The sequence below is a fragment of the Colius striatus genome, chromosome 24 (assembly GCF_028858725.1).
Source record: "Colius striatus isolate bColStr4 chromosome 24, bColStr4.1.hap1, whole genome shotgun sequence".
Classification (NCBI taxonomy): Eukaryota; Metazoa; Chordata; class Aves; order Coliiformes; family Coliidae; genus Colius; species Colius striatus.
In genome coordinates, this window is record NC_084782.1 from 5,268,953 (window position 1) to 5,288,038 (window position 19,086).

At 47.3% G+C, this 19,086-nt stretch overlaps 1 protein-coding gene across 2 annotated transcripts; it reads left to right on the forward strand.

The window, feature by feature from the left end:
* Positions 1 to 95: 95 nt before the first annotated feature.
* Positions 96 to 17,604, forward strand: KHDRBS1 (KH RNA binding domain containing, signal transduction associated 1). Of its 2 annotated transcripts, XR_009820354.1 has the most exons (10): positions 96 to 739; positions 7,381 to 7,508; positions 8,091 to 8,207; positions 9,240 to 9,386; positions 11,310 to 11,446; positions 12,305 to 12,518; positions 13,452 to 13,519; positions 13,849 to 13,907; positions 16,245 to 16,439; positions 17,272 to 17,604. XR_009820354.1 is itself a non-coding variant. In XM_062014552.1 (9 exons), the coding sequence occupies exons 1-9, from the start codon at positions 412 to 414 to the stop codon at positions 16,340 to 16,342; spliced, it is 1,296 nt and encodes a 431-aa protein (XP_061870536.1). In that variant the 5' UTR covers positions 96 to 411; the 3' UTR covers positions 16,343 to 17,604. The 2 variants fall into 2 exon arrangements, 1 of the variants encoding a protein (XP_061870536.1); XM_062014552.1 differs by having other exon boundaries at positions 16,245 to 17,604.
* Positions 17,605 to 19,086: the final 1,482 nt, after the last annotated feature.

Below are 19,086 nucleotides of genomic sequence, written 5' to 3' on the forward strand. Positions count from 1 at the left end.
AGGGCCCGGGGCGCGCGCGCGCTCAGCCGCCGCTTTGTGTCCCTGCGCATGCGCCCTGAGCACGGCGGGCGCGCGCCCCCTCACACCGGCCGGGACTCGACGTCGCGCAGCCGGAGCGGCCGCGGCCTCTTCCCACACGCATGGCCTCTCCCTACCGCCGCCGCCACCACCACGGGGCTCGGTACCGGGCATGCGTCCGGTGACGGCGCCTCGTTGGCGGTGTCGGGGTCGGTGACGCAGAGCCGCGCGGGAGCCGGCGCTGAGGGGACACACACACCCCGCAGGCGGCAGGGGGCGGTCCTTCCGGGCCCTCACTTCCGGCGCTGGTGCTGCGGCGGACGGTGTGGCAGCGCCGCTCGTGCCGCTCCGCGCCCGCCCCGCACCGCCCCCCCCACCCCCCCCCCCCACCGCATGCAACGCCGCGACGACCCCGCCGCCCGCATGGGCCGGGGGCCGGGCCCTGGCGGTGCTCGGCAAGGGGGACCCCAACAGAGGCGGCCGCCCCGTGGCGGTGGGGGCCGAGGGGCCGGTAGCGGGGCGCAGCAGCCGCCGCCGCTGCTGCCGCCCGGCTCTGCGGGCTCCGGCTCGGCCGGTCAGGGCGGCGGTGCCAACGCTGCCCCGCTGCTGACCGGGTCCGGTGGCAAGATGGAGCCCGAGAACAAGTACTTGCCCGAGCTGATGGCCGAGAAGGACAGCCTCGACCCGTCCTTCACGCACGCCATGCAGCTCCTCACAGCAGGTACCGGGGGCAGGCGGGGCGGAGCGGGGGCTGGGCAGGGCGGGACCCCCGGGCAGTGTCCCCCCGGCGCTCGGTGGGACGGGCAGGGTCGGAGGCAGCTCCTCATAAACGCTGTGTGTGGCGAGAGGGACCCCCTGGGTGGCTGATGCGGCGGCTCCCGGCCAGCCCCGGTGAAGCAGCCGTTGGCCGGAGCTGCTCTGGTTCCCCTTTCCCGGTGCGACACCGAAGGCTTGAAGATGAGATGTTTGTATTTCATCTGTGTTTAACGCAGAGCCTGTGCCGGGTTAAACGCAGAGCCAGAAGTTTCTTTCCCCAGCGCGGTGTGCGGTCATACCGGCCCGTTTCATCCCCGTGAGGGAGGGAACCAAAGAGACCGGTACCGACTGGGATTTTCCCGGTAGCCTCTGCTTGAGGCCTCCCCGTGAGGCATGGTTCGCCATCTCTTTGATTTTTTTTCACTCTGGTAATCTATGTTAGAGCTTGTTTCACGCTCCTGACGGCCCTAAGTAGGGAATGGAAATGGCAGCCTTTGTTCTGCGCCCAGCCCAGCCTTCTTCCCCGCCACCAAGCCCGCTTTCCCCTGGCTCTCGTTTCTCCCCAGTGCAGCTGCTGCACCCGCGCTCAGTGCCTCTATGGAGGAGGTTCAGCTGCCTCAGGACACAGCAGTCAGCTTAAAAAAAATGAGAAAGAGTTAAATATTTGCTACTACTTTAGATGTGCACAGGGGAGAGCTGGGAGGGAGGTACCCGGGGTGAGAACGTCCTCAGATTTCATCTGCAGATGAGCGGAGATGCTTAGCTCTGCTGTTTATCATTCTGCTTTTCAGTGATTATTCTTGTTTTAAAGGTCTTTAGAACACACTGTATTGTCTTGGTGCAGTGCTAGAGATTTTATTAGCTCCTCTTCAAATGTAGGCAATAATTGTTAGGACTTGCTGTGTGAGTGACTGAGGGGTGTCATCACGGGCGACTCGGCATCACCCGCGGACATCTTGAGCTAAATAAATTAGTTTTATAATCGGATTTGCTGACAATTTAATGTTTTTCATTAATAAAACCCTTTAGCCAGCTGGTGCTTGACAGCTCAGTGGTAATGCCTTCCAGTGAAATGAAACCTAAGGAGTTTGCTGATTCCTGCACAAAGGACAGTGTTCTCAGCCCACTGGTGTAACAAGGGGTTATCAAGTCTTTTCACACTTAAAAACTGCTGATAATATTGACTGTAGCATTGTGAGACTTTAAAATTGATCATTGGAAGGGCTCCAGATGCTTCCTGCTTGCTTTGGGTGTTCTGAAAATCGCTGTCCTTTGGGAGCATTCACCAGCAGTCCAAATTCAGGCTGATCCGACCAGAAAGCTCGTGAGAAAGGATCTGAGATAAAGGGATGGGTTTAGGCAAGTAAATCTTTCTGCACAGATGACCCCAAAGTAATCTGGATTGCTCAGGATGTCTCTAGTGTTGTGGCACTTTTTGGGAATGTTGTTGGAGAAGCTGCTGTAAAGCTTACTTTGGAATTTCGGTCTGGGCCAAAGGTTGCCATGCACATGGCCAGCAGAACTTGAACAAAATGACTTCCAGACAAAGAAAAGATACTGAATGTCAGCAGTATTCCTACTACAGCCTTTCTTCTGGAGTGGAAGGTGCTTGTCCTACCTGCCTCTGCATGAGTTCTGCACTGAAACTAAGACTTTTGCTTTAAAACCACGTAAAAATATTCCAAGAATACTTCTGTGTCTCTGAGGCTGCTCAGCATTTCTAGAGAAAATCAGCGTTACTGGGAGCTGTTCAGGGTACAGTGATGTGATACTGCTTCTCAAACAGCACACTGTGATGAAAAGGCACTGTAAAGTGGCTAGATTTTAGGGCTCTCTTTCCCAGCACCCTGAACAGAAATTGGAAGCTCTGATTTCTTGCACTTTGGAGGCTGCTGCAGGTTTCCTTCTGTGACTGGAGTCGCTGTGACCTTCCATAGGAACAAGAAAACCCTTTTTCCTCGTTTTGATTTATGCCCTCCATCTGCTGCGGGGAGAGCAGGAGGAGATGCTAGTGGATCCTCTCTGCTTGCATGCATTGGGAAGATAGGAGGCATCCAGCAGTGTGTTAGCCAGGTGCAGGGGGTTTTATTCAAATTCTTGTGGTTATCTTAGCTATTTTTATTTCATGGAGAAACTCCCAAGTGAGAAGAGAGGGTCATTGAGCTCCCTGTGCTGCCAACAGATACGTGGGCTATGTCATTCCTCTAACGAGTCTCTGTATAGCCAGCACTGTGTTCAACCTGAAGTTAAATGCAGCACCTCACATCCCCAGAAGCATGGAGGGAATGGAGGTGGGTGGCAGGAGGTGGATTCAGAGCACTGGGTATTTGAACAGGACTCATGAAGGGAGGGATCACTGAGCAACAGGAAGCAGAGCAATGTGTTGTGTAGCAGCGAGCAGCTGGAGGTGTTGGAGGACTCCTCAGCAGAAGTCTTTCTCTCAGACCATGCCGGTTCTGCAGCCAGGCTCAGTCAATCTGTGTGTATTCCTTGGAAGGGAAAGGGCTGTCTGGGAAAGTCTGATGGCTGGCCTCACTGGTGTGACCTGCCAAGGGACCAAATAGTGGGATTAGAGATGGGTTGAGGTCATGGGGGTGATGAGAAACTGTGTGTAACCCAGCACAAGACAGTGTCCTGAAGCTTGCTTAGTATGAACTTCAGGCTGTCCTAAAATGGAGAAGATTAGATAATCTTCTGTGTTTCTTGAGTGTAAGCCCTACCCCCTGAAGGAGCTGTAACTGCTGCCTTAAACTGGTGCCCAGATGTCACAGGCTGGGATATGCTAACACTGTTCTACTGTTGCATCTTTAAATGTACTGCTAAGCCATGCCAACATTGTTAGATGCTGATGCCAGCCTGCCTGTCACCACTGTGACTCTGCCTCCTCCCACTCCTCTCCCAGGAGCCTCTACTACCTGTGCCATCTCCCCCTCACCTCCAGGCTTTCTTCTTCCTGCCTTGTGCTTGAGCAGTGTTTCTTTTCTTCCCCTATGCCCTTTCTCCTTGTACCAGTGGCAGTCCCCTCCTCAGCAAAGCTCCAAAGCAGAGCTGTCTACATACAAGCCCCAGCATACAGGCTGGAGGAGCAGGGGGTGTTTCAGCAGGAAATGGGAGGGAAGTGGTGGGGTTGTGCTTGCCAAATTCTGCAGAGTCCATACAGGAACAGATCTCTGCTTCCTCTCCTGCAAAAGCAAACCAGCTGGGAGCAGTAGCATTGGATAGAGAGAGATCTCTTCTTTCCCCCAGAGCCTCCCATCCCCAGGCTCTTGTGGTTTTGGTGGATTTTTTGTTGCTTTTTGAGCACTGGGTCAATATTGTTGTACTGTTCAGATAGAACTGTCAGTATTATGATTAAACAGAATGCCTCTCTGCTTACAGAGCACAAATGTGCTGCAGGACAGTGTTTAATATGGGGTTTTTTGTTGTTGAAGAAGAGCTTGGGCTTAGATCAGGAGTAGCACTGTGGCTGCTTAGCCTCCTCCTTGTAAAGCAGCGGTGTTACCAACCCCCTTTACCTACCCCTTAGGATTTCATCTGAGACAATGCAATCACTGCCCCACATGAAGTCCTGGAAGCCACTGCCACTCATGCTGCCAGACTGCTGACATTCCCCGTGGCAAGAAGGTAACCTTCTGCTGCACCTCTGACACGGCTGTAAAAATCAGCACTGAAATGAGGCAATGCTTAATCCCTCGAGGTGTGCGTACGCTGCTCCTTCCTCTCAGTAAGTGGTCTGACACACTGCTACCACTCATCACTTCATTCACTCCCTGTGCAGCTCCTGTGCCAGAGCGCAGACAGGTAGCACTGGAATTGTCACAGGTGGTGTGAGTGCTCTGAGTTCTCCTTCACACCTATTTCCAGCCTGGGGGGTTTGTTCTGAAGGTGTGAAGGGGACTGTGAGGTCACCCCTGCGACCTCAAGCTGGAGAGCTGAGCAGTTACTCTGCTGTGCAGTGTTTTCCTCTCCTGTGTTCTGGGTTTCATTTGGATGTGGTGATGGATCCAATGCCACTTTGTTGGTTTTACTTCTTACTATTTTAGCAAATGGTTCCTTCCTTGTTGCTCTCACAGACTGATTCCAGCTGCTGTAGCTCCTGTTGCAGGAGGCAGAGGGGATTTTGCTGCCTGGTTGTGAACTGTGATTCAGTGGTTTGCAGGGGTGCACATCTGATTGTGTTGGCTTTTGACAAGGTAGAAGATGCCTCTGGGTAGCCTAATTGACATGAAGGAAGTTTTAGGGTGCTTTTAGTCTTGATGGGAGTGTCGAAAACCCTTCTTGTTAATATGCAGAATGCATTTGGAGAAGCTCACTTACTGGCTTTGGAGAAGCAAAGTCTTTGAGAAGCAATCACATTGCATTATAGTGTCTAAAGCTGCACCTAACCAGGGAAAAGGCCACCAGTGCATCTGTAGTTTCCAAATCTTGATTTTCTGACCTGTTCCTACAGCTAAAATTCAAAAGCCAGGTAAAACTAACCAAGGCAGACAATGTTTTTTTTGCTTGTTTTATACATTTGACAGTGCTGGGACTCCTGGAGCTTTCACTTGTGTAGTGTCTTCAGGAATCGTTTCTTTTTAAAGCAAAACTAATTTTTCAAAGCAGTTAGATCTGGTGATTTTATTTTTTCTAAACTCAGGTAACACTTGTGTAAGAGAGCCAAGGTGCTGCTGCAAGTAGAAATACAAAATCCAGTCTTTTTTTCCTCATAATTATGCCACACAATCTCCAAGTTCTGTGTTTAGATGACTAAACTAAAAACCAGTTTATGCTGCTGTGTCTGTCAATGAAGAGTTAAAACATGGGTCATTCAACCACGTTGGTTTTTGGGTTGCACATCTAGTTGCTGACTTTCCTTGAAAAGTGCTTCTCAGCCCATGAGGCTGTGGTTGCCTGTTCAGTAAACCATTGTTCCTCTCTCTTTGGATGATAGGAGACTGTTACTAGGTGGATAATATGTCAAGTATCTCATCTGCCCAAAACTGTAACTGTGAACTTTTAGTCTATAGTTTGTGACACAGACAGAAATCATGGGAAACACAAGGAATTGCAGCTGCCCTCTTTCAATTCTGGTAATGACTAAGCAGTCTTCAGTTTCAATTTTGTCTTACAGCCTTAATCCAGTTTTGTGTATAATCTTATGAAAGTGTCTCTGTCTTTCCCCTGAGATGTGAGAAGTTGTATTTAGAGCACTTTTGACTCAGAAGAGATATTTATAGTGCTGGGGTTTGCTGATGAAATGGCACAGTTTAACTTCTGAGGAAGAGTGGTGCTCCTCCCATGATAAGCATCTGTAAATAGTGATTTGTGATGGCTCTGCTTGGTGTGCCCAATTGGTTTGTAGTTGGACCACAGAGTGCACAATGGTTCAGCAATAATTAGGGGTTAATGATGGGTATTGTTAGTAATGGATTGGCTCCAAATTGGAGGGAATTTGTAATCTAGTTGTTGGCCATTCAGTAAAAATGGTGTATGACTGGACAGCTGTGGAAAGGAAAAGTCAGTCAGCTGTGGGCTACATTCCTTTCGAAATGGTGGGTGTTTTGTGTTGTACAAAGGAAAGAGCACTAATGGCTGTAAGAACCTATGCTGGAAATGCCTGCCTTGAAGATGATCTTCAGTCTCCATTTGTGTTCCATGAGATGTCCCCTGCCATCTCTCAACAAAAGTGTAATTTCTACCCAGATTTGAGGTGGTTCTTCTGTACTAGTTCCCATTTGCCCTACCTTAACGTCCTACTTCCAGCAGGTTATTTGGACTTTGTTCCAGGCCCCCTTAGGCTGCAGCACACCTTCAGCTCAGTCAGGCTGCCTCTTCCAAGACTCTGTAATTCACCATATACCAATAAAAATGAGGATCTTATTTTGAGAGACACAACTTTGGAGTTGCATTTGCCTGAATCAGGTTGAGGACTTCTGACACTTTCGTGTGCCGGAGGCTTGCCATTTTGAACAAACCAAGTTATGAATTGCTGGTGTGACAAAGTTGCATTTGTCTAATGAAATGGAGCTTAGAAGAATCTCATCAGCCAAGCTACACACTAGTGTGTGTGTGCCAGTCATTTGGGCTTCTGTTTATGAGGAGTGTTTGCAGCTTCACTGACATTGTAGTGTCAGTATGTATTGACAACACTAATTAAATTCCAGATTTAAAATAGTGCCACAGCTTGCATCCTAAAAACTTGCTGGGTTTGCTGATGGCTGCTGTACTGCAGCAGCAGTCCTGTAGGTGTACAACCACGGCAGCTGAGGCTGGTTTCCTTGTAGGTTTAGGAGACCACATGCTGGGGAGGCACAAGGTTGGGCACTGAGCACAGCAGAAGTGATACACAAGACTGTGCTTGCAGTTTCCTGCTCTTACCTGTTGAAGGTATTTGTAGGACATTCTCTGCTGTTCTTTCTCTCTTTTGTTTGTTGTCCCATTTTGGAATCTCTGGGTGTGAAGGGAGGAAGGGGGGAGCTGGGCTAGCACTGAAGATTCCATTAATGCAATTCTAAGTGTTGCTGTATTCACAGAGAATGAGAATGGTGTGTCCTGTTGTAATCCCAGCTCCAAAAATGATGCTTGTTTGAGGAATATAAGCAGCCCTATTTTTATCTTGTTTAGAAATTGAAAAAATTCAGAAGGGTGAAACAACAAAGAAGGATGAGGAAGAGAACTACCTGGATTTATTTTCCCACAAGAATATGAAACTGAAAGAACGAGTTCTGATACCTGTCAAACAGTACCCCAAGGTGAGGGCCAGCAAATAGCCTACTGAATCTCTGTGATTTGCTGCTTTTCTGTGGATGTTACAGCTGACTTGTAGAGATTGCAGCTCTCAAAGTGTCACCAGGAGTTATGCCACTGTTCCACTAGCACTATGGAATTCTTCCTGTGCAAGCTTACAGGATCTTATTTCTAATATATGACACTTCTAGAATGTCTTGGCATAAAGCTAAATGGTGATGCATAGTTGTGGTCTTTTATTACTAGAGAAGACACTTTCATATGTAGAGCTTTGTGTTTTACAGTTAAGAATTCACTGAACTCTTCAGACTCACTGCCTGTAAATTACTGGAGAGGAGATGTTAGAATTAAATGCTTTCTGTGAGTTAATTTAGCTTGATTTTCTGGTGGAGCATTTTTTTTTTCATGAAAAGAATGTTCTGGAACTTAACTTTTCACATGCTTTTTGGTCTGTATTTTCTTGGTGAGGTGAAGGGAAAATGGAGTGACTAAATCTTGTGTCAGCCAGCACAATGTTCAGAAAAGCTTTTGTGGTGGCTGCTGAGCTCTGGAGATCATTCTTTCCTTGTTTTTTCCATCATTTACAGTTCAATTTTGTTGGAAAGATTTTGGGACCTCAAGGCAACACCATCAAGAGACTTCAGGAAGAAACTGGTGCTAAGATATCTGTGCTTGGGAAGGGTTCAATGCGAGATAAAGCAAAGGTGAGGGCACCTCCCTGTAAACATAAATATTCATGTGTATAATATATAGAAATCTCTCTTTGTGCCTGTATTTATGCTGTGAGATATAGGGGCTCTCAAAGCATCTTATAAAAGGTGAAACCATTAAGATCCAACAGCAAAGGCAGCAGGAAGTCACCCTTCCTAAGTGTTCTGTGCACTTGGGTGGGATGGGTGTTTTCTTTAGCAGTGTGTTTTAAGAGACCAGTCCTTTGCTATCCGGTACCTTTGGATGCAGGGATAGGTTAAAGGTGAAGTACAAAGTTTATACATGAAGTATTAATTCCAGCTACTCTGTAGAAAGTCATTCACTGAAAGAGTGAGTTTCTCTTTCAGAAAATAAAAAACCAAAACCACCTAAAACCTTCTTTCTCCAGATGCTCCCTCTGAAAGCCTTCAATTGTCCTGTTCACTGGGGTTGTTGAAGCAGTGTGTTCCTGGTAATCTTTACTGAATCACAAAATGCTGGAGGGGCACTGAGCAGGAAAAGAAAAGCAAGAATAATGTTTTACCTTCCTGCTTACTCCCAAAACTGAACAAACAGTCAACAGAGCTGTAACTTGAGCTTTTTACTTCAGCAGCATGAAAAGCTTTTACACTTGTAGCTCATGTGCAGCTTTTTTGAGCCATCTGAATAACACAGGTACCTGGGAGCAGACTTTAATGCCTCAAACAAGCTTGCTCTTTGACTTGAGTAAAGAGCACCTCGAGCAGAAAGGTGATGTGAAGAGGAAGAACTGCTTGAGTATGCTTAATCTTCTGGGAAAAGGAAAGTGTGTGGCATCAATGCATTAGCAAAAAGAATACAGCAGCTAGAAGCTGATGGAAGGTTGCATTTGCCTTCTTGTCAAACTGTAGACCCGTGTCAATAGGATGTTACAGTGATCCATGTCCAGGCCAGGGACAAAATGCTTTTACAGCCATTTCTTGTCAAGGTTTGGGAAACAGGTAACAGAAAGCTAGTTTCTCTGTATCTCCCTTAGTTTTAGGAACCTCTAATGTGCCTTGTTTCAGGAGGAAGAGCTGCGTAAAGGGGGAGATCCTAAATACGCTCATCTAAACATGGATTTGCACGTCTTCATTGAGGTTTTTGGACCCCCTTGTGAAGCGTATGCTCTGATGGCTCACGCCATGGAGGAAGTCAAGAAGTTCCTCGTTCCAGTAAGTATGCTGCTGTTCTTTCCTTTCTGAAGGAGGTAGATGGGTTGTGAATATAAGAATGGGCAAAGTTTGCACAGTGTTAATGTTCATACTGCAGGAATTGGAGTTGAGGAAGCCTGGAGTATAGTGTGTTTGCATGAATCTTGCATGAAGACATGTTTTATTCTCCTAACCATGATTAGAAGATACACATACACAGGGCAATTGTACAGGAGAGTTGAAGCAGGTATTTCTCTGCCAGTTCTGGCTGTGGACACTGGGCTGGATGGGTTGCTTCTCTAGCTCCATGTGTCAGTTGTAGTGGGAGAGCCTGGCATAGAAGAGACTTCTTGGATGAGTTCCTCTGACTTGGAACTGTAAACTCCAGAAATAGAGCTAGAGAGCTTCATTGGTCAGATCAGAAAGTAAGTACAAAGATGTTTGTGCTCAAAAGGAGTGGTGTGAGGGTGAGGAGGGTGACTGCTCAGGCAGCTCAGTAGTAGTGTTCAATGTTGAAGCTGTTTTCTGAGACACAGCTGTTAAATCAGTATTTCTTTGAACACAGATGATGATAAGGAACCTCTTTTTGCTAACCAGGTATTTATACAGATGACTCTTGTCTACTTGGGGATGTCTTTTACTGGTGAACCTTGTAAGACCTTTATGGTCAACTTTGTGTTAGTGTTGTGCCAGTACCTAACACCACAGTGCTGGAGTATCACCTCCAAGAGCTGCACAACCTGAAGGAGCCTTTCAGATGTTATTGAAACAATAGTGTTGCTCACTAAATTAGGAGAAAAAAGCCAACAAAATGAGAAAGCAGCATGCAGTGCTTCCTGCCTCTGGCTAGCTCAAATGCCTGGCAGGTAGATCACTGAACATGCTGTCACTGTGCTCTGCAGCTGAGCTTGGAGAGCTCAGATGTTCTGTCTGAAATACCAGAGGCCAGTGGAACTCAGGAGTGTGGGGTAGTAGGGAAGTGTGGAAAAGCATTTGGATACTGTGTGATTTCTGCAAGTCTGACACAGAGAGGAGGAGAGATTGCTGTGTGAAGTGTCTTTGAAGGAAAGAGGTCATCTTCAAGGAGCCCCTGGGATGTACAAAACCTCAGCTCCCTAAAGCAAGCGTGCAGCCTTGCTATTTAAAGTGTCTTATCTATTGCTGCCTTCAAACAATGTGTTAAACTTGTGAAAATTGACAGAGAAGTCACTGTGGAAGCCAGCAGTGCTGTGAAGACACATCTGGTAGGAGACTCCTTGCTTTGTGGTGTTGCTATGGCATCGTGAAGATCCTCAGATCGAGGCCCAGCCTGCCTGTGTATTGAGGGGAGGAGTACAATGACTTCTGCAGGGTCACCAGAGATCTGTACTAATTCCTGAAGCCAGATCCCCTGAGGTGATAAAAATGCACAGAGCCAGACACATACTGTGTTCCTAAGAATATGAAAAGACAGCCTAGGTTTGAAGATGAGTGTTTACTCTTTGTCAGGCTTTATGGTATCCTGTTCCTCCAGTGTGTTTGAAACGCAGCAGTATTTGACATGGGCTCACTGCCAGCCACTTGCCTTTAAAAGAGAGCTGTAAGGTGCACGAGGTGAGATGTGTCTTACCTGATTTCACCTCTGAACTCTCCAACACTACCAATAAATCCTGTGACATCCCTGGCATGATGGTCATCAGATGCCTCCAGAACCCCTATGAGAGAGGTCCCAGGGACCACCTGCCATGCTCCCAGACATGGAGGTGGATTGCCCTTCTCGGCCAGTTTGGACAAGACTGCCAGCTGTGCACTGCTGCCTGCTGAGCAAATCCCAGTAAAACGAGCCAGCAGATGTCCATTGAGGACTATCAGGTGAATTTCATTGCAGCATGGTAGCCTGTGATATCCTGGAGTACAGACTGGCTAGTTAGGTGCTCTTTGGAGCTGACTTTCTCCCCTTTTTAGGATATGATGGATGATATCTGTCAGGAGCAATTCTTGGAGCTCTCCTATCTGAACGGTGTGCCGGAGCCAAACCGTGGCCGAGGAGTCCCTGTGCGGGGAAGGGGAGCAGCTCCACCGCCACCTCCGCCGGTTCCAAGGTATCTCACCCAAAGGCACAGGCTTGGAAATGCTTGTTCAGATTTCTGCTGCTAGATAAGGTTAAGCTACTTGTGCACATCAGCTGTTGGCCTCAAGCTTGGCTTTTGGCCAGGGCATTCTAGCCTTGTGTTGCAAGCTTGCTTTTAGCAAGCTGGCATCTAATGCTTTGAGATGTAATCTGGTGCAGTGGATGTCTTCTGCATTATTTTTGATGGCTGAAATCGGTACTTTATAAAGTAACCTTTCAGAAAAGGGCCTCCAAAATCCTGGATAGATGAATGTGTCACATTTGCTTCTGTAGCCTTCAGCAGAATAAGCATTTCCAGTTCAAACCGGCCTTCCCTTGAAAGTTATGGAATGATGATCCTGTCCTTGCTGTCAAGCCATTGGGATAAATTGATGATAAAACTCTTATTACTCTAATTCTTGCTTCCCTGTTTCATGGGGGAAAGTCTTTGCTTCTGTGTTTGGCCCAGAAGTGTCCCTGCTTATCTCCTCATTGATCTGTACGGCCCTGCAGGCCTGGCAGTCGTCACGGGTTAGTGATGGAGGGCTGTTTAAAATGACCTCTGACAAACCACTAGGCAAAGTTCTGTGTCAGATTCACTTCTTTGTCTGTACAACTTGCAAAGCACTGGAGTTCTCATCTCAGAGGAGGGTTTTGTAAGTCCTGCAATACCACAGTACTCTCGTGCTTTCGTTCTTGATGATTTCTGACTGATCTCATGGTGCCAGTGTTTATCTACCGAGCTGTTGCATTGCAAGGTAGGCGTGGGAAGCGCCTGCCCTGCCCTGCGTGCTCAGCACACCAGCAGTACCACAGTAGCTGCTCACAATCCTTTTTCTCTTCTTTGCAGGGGCCGTGGTGTTGGGCCTCCCCCTCCTCCTCCTCGGGGGGCTCTGGTGCGAGGAGCCCCGGTACGAGGGGCCATCGCCCGGGGAGCTGCCGTAGCCCGCGGGGTTCCTCCTCCCCCGGCCGTGCGCGGTGCTCCCGCACCCAGAGCGCGTGCAGCTGGCATCCAGAGAATACCCCTTCCTCCTCCTCCTGCTCCAGAAACCTATGAGGAATATGTAAGAAACTCTGTGTCTTTGTAGTTATTGAATTCCAGCTAGCATGATGTCTTAGCATTGTTTACAGAAGGGCTCCAGCCAGTAAGATTGCTCTGGAGAAGCGACCACCAGCACAGACACTGGTGTGGTGCTGGGTGGCCTGCACTGCCTCTTAGTCCTCAAAGAAGGGATCCACTAGTGTCTGTGGGGAAGAGGTGGTTTCTGTAAAACCGAGACATGTCCCTGAGACTGAAGTTTGCTGTAACTGTCAGTGCACAGTAGAGAAACTGCATCACAAAGACTGATGTGGTTCACAGCGCTTCATCTCCCTGTGAGCAAGGAGCAGCAAAGGTTTCTCACTGCCCCTAAAATCCTTCAAGTAAATATGTGAATGAACATGGTAATATTTCAAGTCACATAATCCCACCCTCTTGCCAAGCTTAGCTTAGCATCTCTGTTCTGGGTAATCTCAAGGCAAAACAAGCCAACTGATTTTGATGTGCCAGAGCATTTAGGGGAATCCTCACAAATGCTGATGCATTGGAAAGGTCTGTTTGTCCTCTCAGTAAAACTGCTCAGTTTTTCCACTGAAACAAGTCGTAAGTGAATAGATCGGGTTTGGTCTGCCTGTAAGTCTGTGTTTTGGGTAGCAAAGGTATCTTGTCTTGGCACGTGGATTTGTACCGCAGACAAACTGCAGCCTTGGACACAGACACACCAATGACTTGGAAAGGCCTTGTAAATATTGGCATGGTTCATTTGTCCCAAGCCACAGGGCACGAGCAGATCTGAGCTCCCTGTGTCTCATGATTGAATGCAATCCCTGTGGCAGCCAAGGATTCACAGGCTCCCCTGGAAGCTGCTGTTGCCTGGATTCAGTTTTGCCATTACTCTTGGTCAGCTGTTAAGCTTTGGTCCTTCCATTAACATCGTCTGTGTCGCCGTCCGTTCCAGGGCTATGATGATGCCTATGCAGACCAGAGCTATGAGGGCTATGAAGGCTACTACAGCCAGGGCCAAGGGTAAGTTTGTTTGTCTCCTGGCTGTTGCTGAGACAATTATGCATGATCTTTTTTTTTCCTCTTGTCTTTTATTTCTTTAAGGACATGGAAACACTCATTTCTGAGTTTGAGCTGTAGGGAAAGTGCCCTATTCTGGAATCCAGGAGTGCCTGGGGAATAACTTTTGGGAGTGTCCCAGTGTCCTTGACAATTCTGTAAGCACAGTGATCAGACACACCACAGCCACGAGCAGTATTGGGCATCTTTGCTTTTCAAGTGTTTGTGCAAGTTGTGTCAGTTTAGGGATATGATTTCAGCACTGTGTGTAACCAACATAATTACTCTTCCAGGGACACAGAATACTATGATTATGGACACGGGGAGGCACAGGAAACCTATGAAGCTTATGGTATGTCTGGGAATACTGTTCTCTTGACAGGGAAGGGGCTGCACGTAGTGGGGAGTTGCTTGTGGCTGACCCAGGTGTTTTCCAGTGCCACTCCATGCTCTTGAGTAAAAACGTGGAGGATCTCAAGTAATTGTCATGGTAGAATATTTACACCCTACAGATTATCCAGGGCTGAACCACTGAAGGTGTTCTGTGGGGATTAGGTTCTTACCCAGCTGGATTGTCTCAAAGGTGATGCTTTTCCAAGTCCATGGTTTTTTACCTACGGAAATGTCTCTTCATTTCCTTGTAGCTTTGGAGTATTTTGAGAGCTCTGCATTGCCACCCACAGCACTGCCTTTGCTGCAGTCTGCTTTCCACAGATTAGATTTTGTTGAGCTGGATGAGGGCATGGTTCCATCTGCTTCCTTATCCTCAGAAACCTGCAAGCTGATGCTGCCTCTGCACTACACATTTGCTCAAAAAATGGATTTAAATGTCAGATGAAGGCTTCCCTTTGACTAGCTGAAGATAAAATTGGCCAAAATTGTTCCAAGTAGTCTGGGAAGTTTAGCTAATTTGAATTATGTAAAGTTATCAACTTAAGCTAGACTGAGGGCTGTGGGAGACCCAATTTAACCACAACTGTGCAAATCAAGTGTTGAAAACAATACATCAGAGGTGTGCTGGCAATAAAGGACTGGGTGACAGCATTGGGGGTTTTTTGAACTAGTTGATGAATTGGAGCTTATGAATGGCATCTGCACGTGGCAATGAGTAAGAATCATTTTCCTCTCACTGCAAACAAGCTGAACTATAAACAAGTTAATGCTGCACTGCAAGCTGCTCAGTTGCATAGGAATGGGCTGCCTTGAAAACAGTCCCTTCAGCAGAGCATCAGTTGCCTGAAGGTGTGAATAGATGCAGGTAGTGATGGTTATCACCAGCTGCAGGGGCTTTCTGGGATCCTCAGGAGCTGGGAATCCCATCAGGGACGTGCAGTTGTTAACAATCCAGTGGCTGTCTCCCTGTGCCAGCCTCGGGGTGTTCCCTGCTCTGGGCTTAACTTGTGAGACAAGTTCAAATTCAGGTGCTGAACCAGGGATGCTTTTCCACCCCAAGCTACATTTGAGTAGACAGCTGCTGTCAGGAACCTTGGCTGTCTTTCTTGCCGTCAGTGACTTGGTTGGTTGCCTGTGTTAGTCACGCAGCACAAAGAGGTTTTTGTGCCGCCTACTTGGTAGGAGAGCAGTGATGTTGTCTGGGATATGAAGGCCAAAATGCTCATTGTATACTTGGCATGAAATTGCCACAGCTAATCTGTTTATCCACAGTCATTTCCTTTGGTCTCTGCTTTCATGAAAACAGAATTAGAGAAATAGATCCTTGAGCCAGGCTGGAGACAGTTTGGAGAAGGCAGGAAGGTGCTCCGTGGTGGTAGGAACAGCCTGGGCTGTCTTCCGGCCTTCAGACGCTTGCTTGCAGAAGTTGGTGACCCTGGAGAGGAGTGGACATGCAAGTCTGAGTGTTGCAAGCACAAGCCACAGTGGAAGCTGAAGTTGTATAGTTGGGGCCTGAGCTAGCTCAGGGACAGAGGGGATGTGTGATCCTCATCTGCTTCAGTGGTGGCTGTATGTAGCAGGAAGGGCTTGTCGGGTGCTTTGTCTGGACAGCAGCTCATGCTGGTACAACAGCAGTAAGTGATGTCTGCTGGGAAGAGGTGAGCAGATGCTGCTCTTGAGAGCTGCAGCTGGAAATTTTCCTGTGTTGAGGGAGGGGAAGGAACAGCAAGTCCCAGTCAGGAACAGACTGGTGCCTGGCAGTTCAGTCAGACGCTGCCATCCTAGAGCAGCGCAGGGACTTAATTATTGCAACACAGTTGTCTAGAAGCTGCCTTGCCTGGTGTCTGGGAAGGAGGGAAGCACTACTTGTAGTGATTCCCCCTCAGCCAGACCTCAGGGTTTTAGATGCTGCCAGCTCCCAGCCCCATGGGCCGTGGCTGCTGCGACCTTCGCCGGCTGCCAGAGCTGCCCTGTGAATCGGCCTTGGCTCTGCTGCAATTAATTACTCCTAAAAGGCACCAGGTTTGTCCAAGCCAGGGCTTAGGCGAGCTGTAGGAGCTGCAGGCTTCCCAGGGATCCAGCTCAAGTGGCGTTTTTCCCCTGTAACATCAGAAGTGCTGCAGCCCAGGGTTTTGGTGGGCCACGGGGCGTTTGAGAGGCCGGTTTTGGGATGGAGCGGCTGTGACGATGCCCTGTGCCTCCGTGTGGGCTCTGGAAGGGGAGCCCAGCCACCCCCTCCATGCCCCTCAGCTCCCAGCACTCCACCTTCCTTGACATATCCCTCTCTTTTCCGCAGGGCAAGATGACTGGAACGGAACCAGGCCCTCCCTGAAGGCCCCGCCGGCCAGGCCAGTGAAGGGGGCCTACAGAGAGCACCCATACGGACGTTATTAAAAAACAAACATGAGGGAAAAATATCAGTTATGAGCAAACAGTTGTTACTGATTCTTGTATCTCCCAGGATTCCCGTTGCTTTACCCACACCAGACAAGTAATTGTCTAACTGTTTTTCTTCGTGGCCCTTTTTCTCCCACTCCATCCTCACCCTGCATTCTGGCTTCTGTACGTAGTATTTTAAGATGAGTTTTAAATAGACTTAGAGGAGCGACTTTAAGTTCTTTTTATCCCTTTTTTTTTTAAGTGTGTAGATGGCTTTTCTTTCTTTGTTGTTTAGATCAACACAAACTGTACCTTTTTTAATTAAAAAGAAAACACACAAAAAAGAGTTAAAGCTGTTAGTTTCCAACGGGACGTGCTTCTTGCTTAGCAGTTATGAAATTATGGGTTTTTATAAGTTTGGTTTGATTAAGGAACCCCATAAAAGTTGTAGTTGCAGAATCCCAAAGTAGGCTACATTTCAAAATTCAGGGCTGTTTTTAAGAGCTAAAATCACAGAGTTAACGGTAGTGGCTGCCACCGTTTAAAAGGAACCTCAGCTGTCAAACCTTTCCTTAAAAGCAAGATTGCTGGTGAATCTTAAAGCTTACATTTTAAGATGAAGGATCCTCTAACGAATTAAATAGCATTGTTTTAAAGGTCATTGACTTTTAAAGAACCAAAAAAGTAAAAATTAGGTGTGTAAAATTGACTTTTCTGACGTGGGTTTTGAAATCTAGCCCCAAAACAGGCGGTGTTGAGAGGTGCTTGGGAAGCAGGATGGCAAGTGCAAAGGGGTTCGTAGCGTGGTTCTAGATGAAGAACTCTTAAAGGGGAAAAACAATCCAATGAAAGCTCTAACTGCCTAGTGTCTGATACCAGAAAACAAAAGAGTATTCCGTGATAGGCCTGTGTAAAATTACAGTCTTCTCATTTCTTTTTTATAGTGCTTGGGGCAGATAACACAGAGCAAGTTAAAAACTGGCAGGATGGCCGATGTTAGCAATCCCATTGACTCGTTCAAGTGCATCTCAACACGAGCTTTGCATAAAAAGGGACACTGCAGCTGAAAAAAACAAAACCAAACCAAACCATGAGGGGAAAAAACAAAAAGTCACTTTGTACATAGGATAAAGTCCTAATTGGATTTGTACACTGTCCTCCCACTCTGTTCCTGAAGATTAAATGCTACATGTGTAAGTCTGCCTAAATAGGTAGCTAAAACTTGTCAAAATGTCTGCCGCAGTTTGTCAATAAAGTTCAGTCCTTTTTTAATCAAAGTCAATGTGATGAATTGTCATTTTTATCTCTTTTTTTTGATTGTGAAGCAATAAAATACCTTTTTTTTTTCCAAGTAAACTTAAATTAATGCCACAGCTAATTGTCTTTTTAAACGTGGAGACATCCCAAAACGTGGTGGTTTGCCCTGTCCTCACAGTTTCTCCAGCTCAGTAAATGGGCTGAATGCTCTTTTTTTTAAAGGAAAAAAAGTATTGTTTTTCACCCCCTGGAAGTTGTTGAAAAGCAGTTTTGATGCTGTGACTATGGCAGCAATCTGACTTCAGTCTGCTGGTTGTGTTTTGCTGGTTCTTGCCCAATTGGAGCGGCCTGGCGCAGCATTCCGGCCCGCAGGCTCCAGCCTGGGGTGCGATGGCTGGTTTAAACGTAGCGTGACAAAAGGAATGCTCAACAGTGCCAGGCTTAGCTTGCCAGCAGGAGGAGAAGGAAGCTTGCTTTCTGCTTCAGGCAAAAACCCCTAACCCCCTTGGCTAAGATGATGTGCCCTTCCTCCTTTTACATGGAAGCCTCTTAAAATGTCTCTTTCTTTGAGAAGGGTGCTGCAGTTGCTCCCCGTATCCTTCTGCGAGGGTGTGTATCTAGAGATGTACAACATCATAAACTGCTGCTTAGAGAGACATGCAAAATGGTTTGTGTTTCCCATCTGCAATGTGAATCTGGCATGCTAGGGGGAAAGAGACCTAAACTGCTCGGGGGTGAAAAATGGAGCGTTAGGAAGCAAACTGCGCTGGAGCAGTGCACGACCGAGGGGGAACACTTCAAAAACAAACCAAGGAAGTTGTATTTGGAGATTTGTTATGAAAGTGTAAATAACTTGAATTCTCAACAATGGTTTGGAGTCAGCTTTCAGGGACATAATGTCTTGCTTGATGAAAAGATCACCCTATACCCCCCTTTTAAAGGAAAGTTATCGCAGGAGAATCAGGATGTGTAAAGCTAACAGGCATCGAAAGCCCAAAAGGTAACCTAAATGTCTGATTTTAATAGCACATTTCTCTTTTATATAAACTGTGACAGCAACTTGCATAAACTTGACTGAACCAACCCTTCAGCTGTTAATTTTAATGTTAAAAAAGCCCAAAAAAAAAGAAATGTTTAAAATAAACGTTTAAAAACAAGAAAAAAACCCAACCAAGCAAAGCAAAGGCACATGGCTTGTGCATAAATTAGCTCTAACTTTAATACTGTGCCCTTTGAAACACGCACTGTCACCTAATGTGGGCAAAGAGGAATCGGCGAGCTTAAATACCAACCGGTGTAAAAGTGCCAACGCGTGTAGAGAGTCCTGCTGCTGCCAGGCCCCCTCTGCTCAGCTCTTCTAAACCTAAAGATGTGAAATGATGGCCCTTTGTAGACCCCCAGTATTGATATTTACTGTGAAACTGTTCAATGCTCAGCTTAAGTTGCATGCTTTCCTTCCTGTGTAATTGCATGCAGGAGTCTTTGGGTGTGTGTTCTCTGGG

Excerpts from the sequence above, each read along its gene's own strand:
- KHDRBS1 (XM_062014552.1), top strand. The coding sequence starts at position 412 with ATGCAACGCCGCGACGACCCCGCCGCCCGCATGGGCCGGGGGCCGGGC. Across the intron at positions 7,509-8,090 it reads CTGTCAAACAGTACCCCAAG|TTCAATTTTGTTGGAAAGAT; the intron begins GTGAGGGCCAGC and ends CATCATTTACAG. Across the intron at positions 9,387-11,309 it reads TCAAGAAGTTCCTCGTTCCA|GATATGATGGATGATATCTG; the intron begins GTAAGTATGCTG and ends TCCCCTTTTTAG.